The sequence below is a fragment of the Thermobia domestica genome, chromosome 12 (assembly GCF_964235325.1).
Source record: "Thermobia domestica chromosome 12, izTheDome1.hap1.1, whole genome shotgun sequence".
NCBI classification, from domain to species: Eukaryota; Metazoa; Arthropoda; class Insecta; order Zygentoma; family Lepismatidae; genus Thermobia; species Thermobia domestica.
Window position 1 is genome coordinate 125215677 of NC_137465.1, and position 16039 is coordinate 125231715.

General features: G+C 35.8%; 1 protein-coding gene across 1 annotated transcript in view; it reads right to left on the reverse strand.

The window, feature by feature from the left end:
- Positions 1-16039, reverse strand: part of LOC145666619 (acetylcholine receptor subunit beta-like 2) — a 699654-nt gene that overhangs the window by 485395 nt on the left and 198220 nt on the right. The window contains exon 6 of the mRNA XM_081734057.1: positions 4065-4221. Within this exon, the coding sequence (XP_081590183.1) occupies positions 4065-4221 (157 nt within the window). The remainder of the gene's footprint in view (positions 1-4064; positions 4222-16039) is intronic.

The following is a 16039-nucleotide window of genomic DNA, read 5'->3' on the forward strand; positions in this document are numbered from 1 at the left end:
TCTTCTCTCCCAATCCAACGATCTGGGAATGTTTCATATAGGTAGAACCGTGCACTTCTGTCAAAATATACAGGTGCAGGTGTTAAAATCACATTTGCTGTTTTTGTTCCAGGGCATATGTTTCAACAGTTTTGGGAGAACATTTCATAAAAAAGCAAGAAACGTACCCCCCGCACAGGCAGGCTGGTAATAAGCAAGGTTCTATCATAAAATTATTCACCATAGCGTGCCACACATTCATACTAAATCTGTGCTGCTGATCGTTCATTAGAGTTCCATATGAATTTTTTACATACTCCACATGACTATTGATAGTTTCAGGACAGCCTCTGATCGTCTCCAGTACGTTATCTTCAAATTCAATTGTCTACATGGTGCAATTTCCTCCAATTTCACGTCGGGGAGGTTGAAGAGACTCTGCCTCTCGAAAGAGAATATGGATGCGTTGAAAAAATACAGGGAAAGGTATTCTCATTTGAGATAAACGGTCACAATATAAACACTTCGCCTCTTGGCGATTACTCCTTGCCTCTCCATAAATGAGTTTCATATCTGCCATTGTGCAGGCACGTACAGATAAACACAATCAATTTTACTTGAACACAAAACATCTACACGATCGCGAACAGCTGGACATAACCCCCTACTGTTGAACACAACACTTCCTATCCTGTTATACAGCTTCCACACGTAACAACAGAGCATCAGTACTGTGTATCACTCACAAGTTGCGTAGGTGCTCACTTACAACACAGCCACGATGTTTGACGCGATTCCACGATAAAATTGCAAGACAGCCTTCTACGAGGCATTATCTATTTGCACACAAGATGCAATCAGTTCCGTAGCGTGTGAGCACAGCATCATGCCCTTAGTGGAAGTATTAATGAGCTACGTATGTCCTGCTACATGTATGCAGAAGTGCTACTTTCCCTTTCCTCCGTGTAAAGATTAGAACGTCGAAGAAAGATTTCACCCCTATTTTTTCAATGTAATTCCACCTAGCTCTCTTCTAGAAAATTTTACCTCGCAATGACAAAATCAAAAAGTAAATGGGCTACACTAGGACACTATTTTGGTATATTCTCAAAGAATCTGTTTAGAATATTTCCACTATGAGTTGCTGTTGTCATTTTTATGTTTCAAATATGCATGTTTACTGTTTACCCTATTTTTGAAAATTTTTTCGTCTAAAATATGAATATTGCAGGTATAGTTAACTTTGTCGTTGCGGGTCTCAAGTCCCACATGTTTGGACAATAGGATAGTCAGAACTGAGAGAAGACAAGCAAATTTTCTTTGCATGTATCAAAATAATGTTCAATAAGTATGAAATATATATATCATTCAACTTCGGAGCAACTAAAAACGGATACTTTCAACATATCCACTTTGTTCTCTATCTTTCGTATGGAAAATATTACAGATGGAATTTTTAAATTTAAATTACTGTATATTACAGTATTTAAATGCTTTCTATTTCCCCACTCGTTTTTATCTCACAAACATAACAATAAAATTTACGTAAAATAATACGTAGTTCTATGTGATACGTTCGTCTAAAGTATACATATGCCCCTAACTTGTCTTGGCCTTTATGATGCATTTTTGCAATAAGATTCATTTTATCTGCAAGTTTGCAATCAGAAAGTAGTGCTCTTAGTTTTATCTACTTCTATGTATTTATCATGAAGAGTAGTTCACGAAAATGTATTGGTTCCTTGTTAATCATCATATTTTCAAATCCAGAGAGAGTAGACTTGTATTACTTGCAGACGACTTCAAATTTACGAGGAATTTAATAGCCATGAGTTTACAGGAAAATCTAAATCAGGGGTGTGCAACTTGGAACAGTGGGCGGGCCAATCAGAGCACTGAATGGCGTCGCGGGCCTCACTGTAGGTATATCATTTTTACGACAATTGAATAGTGTGCATCACAATAACACAAAACAACTGTTATAGTGATAACCAAACTATTTACTCACTAAAGAGGAGCAGAATAATGTATTTAGAACTTTGTCAGTACATCTAACAATCTTTATACCGAGGGAAATTCCCCCAAGTATCTGCGCTTACCAAGTGCTTATCTTCAGTGCGTTACCACGTTTTGCACTGTGTGATCGATGGAAAATTTCCAGTTTACTCTTAACAGGTTTTGTAAAAAAGAAAAATTATAATAATTATTGTTATTATAATTGCCCAGCGGACCGGAAGACAAGGTTAGACCGCGGGCCGACTGTTGCACGGCTGGTCTAAAATGTTTTCTCACCAGCTATAACGTCTGACATTTAAAGTTAAATCTTACTATCATTTTACATAAGATAAATATATTGTTCCACAAATGTGTCGTAAAAGGATTTCAGCATTGTAATAATCAACACCAAAACGAATTTGGAATAATTTTCGACAGAAATTTTCGTTATCAAATCATAAGTATATTGTCTGCCATTAAATCATGAACGGGTGTGTTTGTATCTCTCTATCTATCAATAGAAGTATTGAGCATTGATTCTCAGTGACAGACTGCTCATCTCTAGTGCAAAGAGTCACTGGTTCAATTTCTGGTAACATGAATTTGTGGTGGACGATATTTTTGTCCATCCGTTTTCTTAAAGTTCTCGCGTTTCATCTCATATTCTCAGTCCACCGATTACTTTATAATCATTCAGTTTAATTAATTATCTGTATTCCTTAGCCTCAATGACGTGAAAATAAAAATTTAATTCAATTTCATTTTCCAAGAGTAGTAGGTAACCTATCTTAGCTTGACAGTTTTTACAAGGCATTAATTTCATCAAAAGTGGAAAACTCATCGCTTATTCAGTAGGACATTTAGTCCTATGCATGTTTCCTGATTATATTAAGCATTAAGATTCTCCCTCTCAGTTATGTGATACCGACCAGAAACAAGAAACATATGCAAGTAGATCAACAGAATCGGTTGTTGTCAAAGGGAATATGTTTCATTATATGTAAATGGTGCATATTCAATTTTTACAGTAACCGACTTAAGGGAGTTATCAAAACCTTGAGTATAAACAGAACTAATCGAGAAAGAAATATCAGTGTGATGTGTTTTTGGCACCTTTGCATTGGATTAGGTTTTACCATAATTGAGTTTTCGGATTCACATGCATTGTATAAGAAATATTCATTGTTTCTCATACAAGCGTCCTACATAAAGTAGTAAACCCTGTTTATACACTTTGAGGCATATAAAGAGAAGATTTTACGTGTGATTAGCATCGCACTAATCATGTTGACTTAGCCATGATTATATTTTCCACGTATGATTATATTATTAAGTCAACATGATTAGTGCGATGCTAAGCACCCGTAAAATCGCCTGTGAATATATTTTCCGTCTCTGAAACAACCTTTTGATTGTTATCCACAACTTACATTGAAAGAAGCAAGCCACGACATTTAAGGGGTTGTCCAAATTCATTAGGAGAAAAGGCAGAACTAAATATAAAACAACATTCTCTTACTTTTCTCACAACGTATCTGACCATCCCTGCGGAAATGTGGTTTCCATTTTTGATGTAAGTCGAAGATAATAGATATCATAGAGATTTTCTGAATAGATAATAGATTTTCTGAATAGGAAATTGTAATCATGTGTTAGCAAACACTCAGTGATACGTTAACCACACGTCAAATCGTTTCTGAATATACCTCTGTATGTTTTATGTTTATGGAATAATTGTAGGTAAATCCAATTGCTCGAAAAAGAAAAGAAATATTCATCAATATATTTTCCTACTATTTGATCTAAATACCAAAAATCAAACCAAAAAGCATATTATATGTTTTCTTTTATCCTACCCTTACACACACACACACACACACACACACACACACACACACACACACACACACACACACCATATTTTCGAATACTTGTATGCTTTTAGTCCTGAAAAATATCAAATGGAATATGACATATAATCTCATTTCAACCATTGAAGAGAATACAGGCAAATTTTGCTGAAAATTACGCATTTGTGGATGTGTTATAAGTTTAATAAATTACTTAAGAGATTTGTTTTGCTCCCTCACCTGAATATGGTTCCTTAAGCCCTGGATAATATTCTTCGTTTCTTCTTGCAGGCACTTCTAGAATATCCCATTCTACTGACATATAGAATTCACTAAGATCAATTCCTATGTCTACCAAATTGCTTCCTCCCTGTTGCTGGATATGCTTCAGGTCAACCTTAAAAGATATTATTTGTATAAGTCTACTTTATTACCCTATATAAATACTAAAGTTATTGAATTTTACCATGGATATCTGAGTAACTATTTTTAACCGAAAGAACACCAAGCAATTCTTAGTGTTGTTTTTAAAATATAAAACTAAATCATCTCCTTTTCGTGACTAGCAATGTCTTGTCAATGGATCATTTTGTATTCAAATAACAAATGTAAAAAAAGAAAGAAACCTTTTAAAAACAATGTTTTCATGATATGCACTGAAAGGCGGAAAGTATTGTTTCGATGTAGTAAAAAGAAGAAAAGAGATAGCCTTGGGCGCAAACAAAACACTTCCTTAACATCCAAAACATGTTTAGTTCTCAACCTTAATAAAGGTACCCCATACAGTAAAACCTCGTTAATGCTGACCAATTGTAGTAAATTGTCCAGATTAACGAAGAACAATAGAAAGTACATTAAAACTCTGTTTATAGCAGCAAAATAGGTTTACTACGACGCATTTAACGACCATAGTTCTAAATACATGTACAGTTCCAAATACAGTAAAATTTAACGCAATACAATACATGAAATTCAGTACATTCATACGTTATATTCTGTATTATGATGATGTCTCCGACGTACCTATCTCTACATCACTCGAAACTCTTGCCGCAAAAGTTAGTTTGAAGTACATACCTATGTTCTGTTTGTAATATAGTATCCACAAGAACAGAGAAATACAATTATTAAACGTCACACAGCTATGTGACGAATCTAGTCTTGTTGATTTCTAGTCACATTATAAACTTTGCGTTTTGCTTTCTTTTATCCTGTCCAATTAAGAGAACTCTGACTTATCATGGTTCGGATTAGCGATGTTTTACTGTAATTTTATGTTTAGTCTCGGTTCTTCATTTTACGCCACCAAAAATTATCCTTTTTAGCGCATTTTAAAAATCACTTCTGTTAAACACTGGATAGCCCCACTAAATATGTACTTTCTCTTTTCTAATAAAATGTCTTACTTTCAAAGCTTTTCTTAATGATTACCGTCACTTTTAAGTCCATATACAACACCCTCAAATCAATTCTTTTAGTGCTATCACAGAGTCTAGCCCCACCAAAGGGTTACAACCTTTATATGGGAACTGGTGTACGAGGAACATAGGGCGATGGGTATAGGTTGTTGGTCAAAGAGTATTTTTCTATATTGTTATTCATATTAAATAATAGAAAAAGACTATGGTTATATTAATATATAAATCAGATATTATAGCATTCTGCTATAATCATAAAATTAAATAACGATGGTAGGCTAAGTATGATAAATTCTGAGATCTCAAAATGCATAGAAGGCAGTGAGAATATTGTAGCTATAATTATTTTACAGTTATATAAATGGAAATAAATTTATTAATAGTGTGTAATTGACGATGAACATTATAACGTTAATGCTATAATCACAAAATGAGGTAAAAATGAAATGAAGGTGAAATACACTAGACAACACAACAAATAGGATATGTTAGAGGGCGAATTAGCTTATCTTTCGGTCCTGGGGTAACTCAGGAGCACAATGTACACAGTCGGTACCTTGTCGGAACGAATGGACTACTGTGCAACATAAGGTGGAAATATGGACAGTGAAGACATGATTAGTCAACAGCATCGGATTAGTAAACAGCAATAGCATGAACGTTGGGATAATCCGGAGATAAAGAGTAATAATATAAGGAAAACAGAAGAGAAAGTGGAGTATGATGAAGGTATGGTCTCTCTCAAATTCCATGGGATCTAAAAGAAGGGTGTGTCTTTCATCGAACCGTTTACTGATATACTTGCTTATGAATGCTTCAAGGTGGTATGAAATATGGAAAAAGTCAGAAGTTCATAAAATGCGTGCGTAGGCCTAGGTGGTTTGGGTACAAAGTCTCGCGATCACAAACTCACGGCTCAAACCTGGCGGACGAAGACTTCGCCTGACCAAACCCCGCAGCCCAAAACCTCGCGGGACAAAATGTCGAGGGGACAATTATTATGTGAAAGAGGCGGTAAGTCTGCGATATGTAGTACATAGAGCAGTGGAGGAAGATCTAAGCCCTGGTCCACGCCAGAATATAGAAAGATGGAATGGGAAAGTGAGTTATTGAGATGTGAGCCAATCCACAGGAGAGAAAGTTAAAAATAAATCGCAATGACATTTCAGCAGAGAGGTGGTGATGAAGCTGTGCTTCAGAACTTTTTCAAGAATTTTACTATAAATAAATGCTAGTTGAATTAGCCGATAAGAAGTAACATTATTGGCAGATTTGTTCGGTATTAGAAAGATTATAATGTTAGATGTTTTCAAATATGACAATATATATCATGTTCTGAGCACAAAGGTATAAATAAGAGATAATAAATATAGAAAAATATACGATCCTTCTTCCATGAGAACTATACAGGATGTTAATAAACTACTGTAAGAGAGAATTTCTCACTTCAAAATGAGAGAAAAAGTTCATATGGACCTATGGCGAAAAGTGCATAGTTTCAGAGCGTGAGCTTTCCAAAATCGCGAAAAAGCCAAATTTCAACAGTTCCTATTTCGAATCCCAGAAACTATGTGTCCTTATCAGCGTAAAGGAAGCCACACATACTCAATTCAAAAGTACATATTTCATCAATTTTCAAGAAGTGTACAGGGTATTCCCTACAGGGTGTAATTCTCAGATATGCTCTCAATAGAGTTTTCAGATATACCCTGATTTCAAGGAGGGTCCAAAATAATCATTAGGTACGCCTTGACAAAAATAGATATCAAATCCTTTGGAGAAAAGTCGGAAGTGTTCAGAACTGGCAGCTCCATGTCTTTTTGTGTTCAGAATAACGTGTGATGTGATGTATTTCATAACGGTATATTTCACGTTTTCTTCAGTTATAAGCGTGAAAGAAAACATCGCAGCATGCGTATTCCCGGGTATGAGAGACCGTGCTTCTGAGGATCCTTAACACTTCCGACATCGCGCCAAAGGGTTACGTGTTCACAGCTATCAAGACTTCTCGTTTGCCTTCTTTGGACCAATCATAAATTCAGATAATATCTCAAAACTCGGTTGATGGCATGTCTGGGAACTGCACCCTGCAAGGAATACCTGTACACCCATTGAACATTATGTATTGAACATTATGAACATTATGAGCATCAAGTTTTTGTGCGAGGGAAATGTGATATGATTATTAGTCTGCCTTATGGAATCGTATAATTTGATGTGCTGGAATAGAATAAGAAGGGTTTAAGATTCGACATGTGATTAGAATCTTAATTGGGAGGTGATCATTGCCCATTGGATCAAACACGTGTACTGTAGAGCGATCAAGAAGATTATGATAAACTATGACTATATCTGGATTAGTGTTGGAGATATGTCAAGTTGGATTAGGAGTTGCAGAATAGTACTTGTAGTATGCGTGCTGATAATGTCCTGGAGGCGGTGCTTTTGACAGCCAGAACGGTTGAGAAAATTGATGTCAGCCATGATAACAAACATTCGAAAATTATTAGAACTATATTGGAAAAAGGAAACTCATGAGCAGGTCGAATGTAGGAATTGTCGCAAGTCACAAAAAGGTTAAAAAAAAAAAGAGCGTTGTAATCAGTTTTTCAGACAGATGTATTGGCGAGTGGAAGATGAGATATGGTATGCTTCGAGGAAAACTAATACATGTAGTTACTCCACTATTTGCTGTACGGGCTTGTATGGTGGGTCATGCCGTAGTACATGATAGAATGCATAGCTGTAAGATGCGTTTCACTAAGTAAGAAAGAATGGATGGTTTCCTCAAAAAGTTTTTCGAACAAAATGTGATGTTCCTGTAAGGAAATGCTATTTAGAAATAATAAATTAATAACACAGTCCATGTCTAAAAACTCAATGATGGTCAGTTGTGAGATCAATGTTCAAGTGGAAACACGCATTGTGAGCAGAATAAATTGCTTGGAAGTTAACATTGAAGATTTGTTTGAATGCTAGTTGAATCTGTTAGAAGACGTGTTGGCTTTGAAAAGGAAGAATGTTTTGAAGTGCCATGCTAAGAAAGGAAAGAAACTGGTTGATTAGAATTGGTTGAAAAACAGAGGTTGGCATACCCATAATATTGTCGGTAGTTTCTGTAACCCATAAGGGCACAACCAGTTCCGATTTATTTAGCTCAGGACATGGAAGCGCTTTGTCTTGTAACTAAAAGTAGGATGAACATCTCCACAGGTACAAAATGCTGGTGGATTGAGGTTTGACCAGGTTTTGATGTAAAAGTTGAGAAAAATATCCTCATTTCACAAGATTACAGCATTCTGCTGTGGTACGCGAGTTATAACTTTGACATTTCAAGCAGCGTAATAGAAGGGGGAGGTGGGGTGTGTAATTACTTCCCTCTATGGCGGCAAATGAAATCTCCATTGCAAAATAAATCTTTAATTTTCTCTTGGGAGGTAGGGAAAATACAGACCATGTAAGTTGCGCCATGCACGTTAATGATAAGTAAACACTTTAGAATGGAGTGTCCTTCAGCTTTAAGTTCCTCGCTGACATCTTCGTCACTTATAGGCTTACTTGGTTCGACTCCATGTATGACTACTGATAAAGCAGGTTGTCGTCGTAGAAGAGATGGCTGTTTGATATGCTTGTCTGTTAACTTTTGTAGGTTAGGGTTTTTGCCAATAATAATAATAATAATAATAATAATAATAATAATAATAATAATAATAATAATAATAATAATAATAATAATAATAATAATAATAATAATAATAATCAGTAAATAAAATAAAGAGTATTGCTGCCTGTTGTCTTGAGATGGCACTTCCATCTCGGAAAATTAGATTGCACAGGTTTTGTTGAGTGAGATTATTTTGAAGCTGGCGACTTTTGTTGATTACGAAATTGCACGTTGAAGCGGGGCTTCGAGATCGAGATCGAACACCTGCCCGAAATCTATTGGTGGTTTTGGTAGTGTTATAATAGGTATGGTATGTTGTCTTGGGACGCTGAATCATTTGAGAGAAACCGCTTCTTGCTATATGTTACCGTTTCCGTTCTATAGCGACAAAAGTTGAAACAGGAAATGGCTAATTTTAACCAGGGGCGGATCCAGGACGAACTTTTGGGGGGGGCGATGGGCTATAATACTGATTCTTCGAGCTACTTTTAAGAGTTCCAAACACCGCGATGGATTTTATTTATATACAAAATAAGGAACTTTCCTCTTCTTGGGGGGGCAATCGCCCCGATCACCCCCTGGATCCGCCTCTGATTTTAACCAATTCCAGTTTAAATAGAGGGATAATAAAGCAGATGGAACTATTCTTGGGAAGCTGATTCAATTGCAATAAAACACATCTCGAATAGCATTTACTGTTTTTACTCTGTGGAAATCAGTATTGAAACCGGAAATTAAAGCAAATTTGAACCACTTGTGGGTTTGGTAGAGTGTTGTGGATAGTCATGATACGTGCCGTGATATGCTGAATTGTTTGCGAAACAAGAGCTTCTCGCTATCAGTATCAAGACACGTATCTAACTATCTCGTTATCCGTATCAAGACATGGGCTATAGACCAGAGACCCAGGGCTCCATAGTTGGCCTAGGTGCAGGGGCGGATCCATGGGGAGGGGTCAATTGCCCCCCAGAAGAGGAAACTTTCTTTTTTATATATATAAATAAAACATATACCAAAGCATGAAGCTCTTAAAAGTAGCTCTAAGTACGTAGCAGTATTACAACCCACCGCCCCCAGAAGTCCATCCTGGATCCGCCCCTCCTTAGGTGTCACCCTTAATACTGCAACTAAAAAGAATGGTTCAAAAAGAAAGAACACCAAAGAAGAAAGAATGGTGTGTTCATTATTTGGAATATTCTATCAAATAAACTTGACAAGTCGGATTTTTTTACGTTTTAGAAAGGACTCTTGAAAACAATCAAATTTCTTTATGTTTTACGGTGTTAATACACTTATAAGTTTGTCTGTAAACGATTTGTCCATGCTCTGCAATCTTATTGATAATCAAGAAACTATATTTTCTTCATCATGTCTTAGTAATAATTATCTTGATAGCCAGAACACTAAAATAGGGAAAGAGGGGACAAGATCATTTTTGGTTGACTAATTCTTGGCAAACTTAAGTTCACTTTAGATTCATATGTGCACACGAACAAACAGCTGAACATTTCAAGGAACTAAACTCCGCTAGCCAAGGCTATGGGCCTGTGTTGTCATAATCCTATTGTTTTCGCTCTGTAAGAATTGTTTTTGCAATGTGAAGATGGAATCATGATCCCTCAAAGAAAGACTGACGGACGAATTCGGAAAGGAAAATGAAATATTGTAAGGGAAAAAAATAAGGAACGTTTTGAGACTTCGTAATAGCACCGTGATCCTAGATATTCTTTACTGACATTCGGGCTTCCACTTTCAGGTTCTCCGTTAAATTGTATTCATTGTAACTAGTGGTGGTTCATGATTCGTTATTATATTTCATGGTCTATGGAGGTCTACGTTACATTGAGTTGAGTTGAGTTAATTTTCAGTTTAACCTCCCTTTCAGCAGCGAGGCTATATGAGACGTGGACCTACTGATTAACGTAGAATCCTAAGTATATGAGCTTCCGCAAGGAATTGAACCTCAGTCTCTCACGCCAAAGACGCGTACGCTAACCGCTTAGACACCAAAGAACTCGATGTTACATTGAAATTCTAACGTAAATTACTATTGGCTTTAAACCATACTCCCAAGTTCCTTTACTGAGTGTAATTGTGTCTTATCTCGAGCTGTAAATTATGTGAAATTTTATTTTGAGTGTGAATGTTTCTAAAGACAATTCGAGGTGAATCAAACTCAGAAGCTCCCAGGTTGAAAACTGTGGAACATAATGTCTGTTGCCGAGCTAAGCCTGACCCTGGCCAAGCTTGTACAAGGTGAGCCGAGTCAAGCTTGTCTCTGGCCGAGCCATGCCACTAAATATATCTGCCTAGTAGTTCCGTAAAATAAAGTTCCACACACCATGAACGCCCGAAGAAAATGTTCTAGAGGGGCTCATTTATCTGGTTGCTATATTACGTTTTGTATTTTTTAATTGTATTAAGAAAATCTTAAAAAATTTAATACATTTTCGCGAGCCAGGGAGACCTAGGCCCCCCTCTGTCCTCTCCTTCTGGCGCCCGTGATGCACACACATACAGCTGGAGTAAAACTATAAGATCTTGTATGCTTATGCCAGAAGCTAATAAATAACTGTTACACAACATAATCGGTTAGCGATCTATCACGTTGCTCAGATACATCACTTTTCTTAACATTTATTGAGCCCCCTAATGATTAAATACGTAGTAAGCGTATGAACCTTCGGTGCGAGAGACCCAGACTGAGTTCCTGGTGTAGATCAGGTGGTTCGGATTCCATGATAAACTGTAGGTATACCTCATAAAGCCTTGCTGCTCAACGCTAAATTCCAATCCAACCAACCATGGTATCCAGTTTTCAGTTAATAGTGTGTATCCTTCTCCTTCGGATGTGTATCCCTACTGTTTGTTTGTCTCAGTGAAAAATAAAGAAGATAAGCGTATTCCTGACACGGTACACAAAATGGCTAATCTTCTCCGGATGAAGAGGCTTTTCATACACAATACATGAGTTATTGTGTAAGTAGTATATGGTATTCTGGTAATTAACATAATCGATCTCAAGAAACCATGCTTCATCTGTAAAAAAGAGAAGGGATCGATCCTCCACCAAGGTTAAAAGTGAGACAGAACGCGGGGGATGTCATCCCCCCACTTCCAAAAAAAATCTATGGCGTTCCCCCCCTTTCTAAAAAAAATTCAATGGGCAAGGATAGGCACGGGGGACGGCGTGACGTCATAAGTCCCCATACCTTTTTAGATCCACTTTTACCCCTGACTTTCCACATAACCAACAAACAACCTCGGACAAGAACTAGTAGAAATAAGCTACTCGTTTAGATTTGTCTCGAAGTGTTCTTTCAATTCATTAAGTACAGTCACATGATAGGCTCGAAAATGAAGATCTTTTGAATGCATGCTGGCGTTCACAAACTTGTAAAGATAATGACTTACGTATAGATTTTTGGAGACCTCTGGTTATGTCATTCTGAATTCTTTTATCTCAGAATTTTTCCTTCGCAGAGCCTTAATTTACTTTGGATTCTATTGTCCTCTATTTTCTATACAAAACTTAAATTGTAGAACTGATTGTAAGTACCCAGTGATAGCTTCTTGCGGCGCAAATGAAGCGGTAGAGAAATTTTTGGAGAAGACACTTTCAGAACAAAAAAAAATCGAAAAGGACAATCATACATTACATGATTTACATTACAAAACAACATGTCTGGAGATTACTAGCGTGAAGGCATCATCACTGTGGGGATCTCGTTGAAACCAGAATATTTTGCCGGAAAAAGAAATGTAAAATTGTGTTTAACTTGGACTAATGTTAAGTTCAATACAAGTTCGCAGATGACGCACCATTACTTTTGCAGTAAACAGCACAGTTGTTCTATTGAGATTACAAAATACAACACCTCTTTCCTGAAATAAACAAACACAATTTATGCCAATTCGAATTCAGTATCTCTATGTCCAAAACATAGGAAGAAATTGATGGACCATTAAATGACTTCTATTGTACCAGAAAAGTTGTATTAAAAATGTATACAAATTAAATTGAGATCATACTAAACAGAAAACGAAAAATTCCTGTATATATATATATATATATATATATATATATATATATATATATTGGTTGAAATTAAGATTTAGTATGGAAGATATGAAAAAAACGGTAAGATCTTATCTTTGGTGGTGCACCTATTGGTAAATATCAGGGAATAATCCGTAAATCAAACAACGTCGTATTCATGGAAAGTACGTACGAAGGTACTAATGTAATTATAATAAACAGATAGGGTTATTTCTTGCTCTCCCCCCTCTCTCTCCTCTCAATGGATTTAGATTGCTCTTTCTCTTGCGTGCGTCTGTCTGTGTCAAAGCATTGCACTGAAAGATAAGTAGAAATTCAATCAGTGTATAAACGCGTGAGAATCACAGAAATGAAAAGCTACATGTCTCTCTTATTAGGAATCATCACACTAGGAATTAAGCAAACCTGTAAAACTCGATTCTCTATAGGTGCATTTCTTTCAGTCACAAATCCGAATATTTCTCGCGCCAACTAAACTTTGTGGTGGGCAAACACCGTGTGCGTGGGTTTTCTCGGGGTTCTCTCGTTTCCTCCCACTTTTTTCATTCCACCATTGCATTCATTTCTCATCATCACCGTCTCCTTTAGCCTGGCCGGCATAACCATGGGACATAAAACTTCATTTCATTTTGTTTAGAAATCCGAATATTGATTGACTTGATATATTGATTTGAATCTTAAATTACGCTTTTAAACAATATGTTTTGCCTCTTATAGCCTTTAATTAATCAAATGAAAAAGATGTCTATAACCACACAAATGAAAAATGTACAAAGTCAAAATAAAATAATTTCATTGTAGGTAGATTATATGTGTACACGTAAAATAATGGGTAGATCGCCATTTTCCATATGCATCTAATGTGAAAGTAATTCTAACTCTTATATCATTGGCTACAGAGAAAGCATTACTCGCTCTTGAGATTAAAGATTGTTTATTATTTTTTTTAAACGGTTTTTAATAATGCTGAACAAATTCATCTTATGTGTTTGCTAGCCCACTAATTCGAATGATAATTATTTCAGTTTCCTTTGAAATGAGCTGGAATAATTTTAGTGCTTTTGTTTTTTTCATTTCCTCTTCAAATATATTTAAATGCCGTTTACTTAGTGAAAATTAAAGTTTATTTTTTATTTAATTATAATATTTAATAATAAAATTTATGTTAGGTAATATTATATTTATATGAAATGCAAATTCATTTTGGAAAAGTATTATGTATGATTTAATTTTACTTTAAGAAGAAATCAATAAAAATTACATAATTAAAATTGCAATTCATTTTAAAGTAAATTAATAAATAATTTTACAAATGAATCAACGGTCTAGAAAATAAATATGTCATCATAAGGTTCTCGATACCGCTAATGATAACAGCTTCAGAATTCGTATGATAAACAGATTTTCCGTAAATATCGGGCAATCTATCACAAAGTCTGGTACAATATCTGGCATAAATATTTTTGAAGTGTTTTTTTTTTTTTTTAAACCATAGTTTTGATATACATCGAAACTTGAGACTACTCTTTTCCAACATTATAATTTTCCAATTAGAAATGTGGACAAGATAGTTCAGGTAATAATAATAATTATATATATATATATATATATATATATATATATATATATATATATATATATATGCTAATGTATGACACAATAAAATAGTTGAATATATTATATATATAGAAGTATAAAAGGTAACCTTTGGTTCTTATGGATCCTCCAGTGATGTGGAGAAATGTGTCTATCTGTAAATGTTAATAGCTACATGTAAAATGTCAGTCTTTCTGTGAGGAGTGATAAAGATTCTTAATGCTATAAAACGTCATACTGTGTTAATCGAAGTATTATTAATTGAAACGTGTAATAAAATAGGATATAGGTCATAAAATAAATATGAAGTTAACCAAGAAAGTTCTGTCCCTTTTTGCGAAGGTCTGTGTTCCATTGGCCCTCACACCGTGAGTTGAATGCGAATGAAGATAAAGCAAAGGTCAGTTGTTGGTGTGAGTATATCCAACGTACTACCCTGTTGTGGCAGTTCAGGTATACACAGTGAACTTGCGTAAGGACAGAGTGAACATGGGATCTCCACAGAGCGTCGTAAGAGCGTGTGTGCTGTACGAGTTCAAACTGGGATCAAACGCCCCTGCAGCGGGGCAGGAAGATATCCCAGGCCTTTGGTGAGGATGTCGAGACTACGCGGACACTGCATCGGTGGTTTAACAAGTTTAAGGACGGTGACGAAACACTCGAAGACGCACCACGTGCCGGAAAACCAATACTTGTACATAATTAAGATCTTTAGGCAGAAAATGAGGTGAACAGTGCCTGTTTGATAATTATTTAATGTTTGTATATTTCATTTTTATTGCATTATTATCTTCTTTTGTTTTTGCTTACGTCATAGCAGAATTTATGTTCGTCAGATAGATGGCAGTGTTGTTGGCCATGTCGAACATGAACTACCTGATGTAGTTCCTTCCGTGTGCTTCCTTTTACTCATTAAACAGTAGTGTTTAATATTCGTTTCAGAAACATTAAACTATAATATTCATGCTAATACGCCAGTGTTGTGGTATAGCTATTGTGTGACTCTTTCAAAGGCAGAAGTGTCTTATGTGTATTTGTAGAAATAGTGAAGATACTTGTAGTTTAGTGCAGTTCAAATACAAATTACAACACAGTTTGATTCACTTATTATCAATCAGCGTCTATGGTAAACAAAACAATATTTTCTGTACAATCAGCAGATGGTCCTCCAACATATTGGTCCACCAGGCCGGGATAATTTAGTGAAAGAAAAACTGTGTTATGCTCAATTTAAGTCTCAAGTCAGACATGTTGGTGTCAGCTCTTACCCATAGTGCAACTTAGTAGTGGAAGTGTATTGTGACCCGATCAAGGTTTCAAAGTAAAATACTCGTTAGATTGTTATTTTCTTGCACAGCATTCTAAAAAGAAAGAAATATGGTTATTCTTACTACATTTACGTAGCAATAGGCAGTAGCTACAAACATTCCTATTGTGTGAGTGAAGCAAGCAAAGGAACCAGGAACATTTTCCCCTC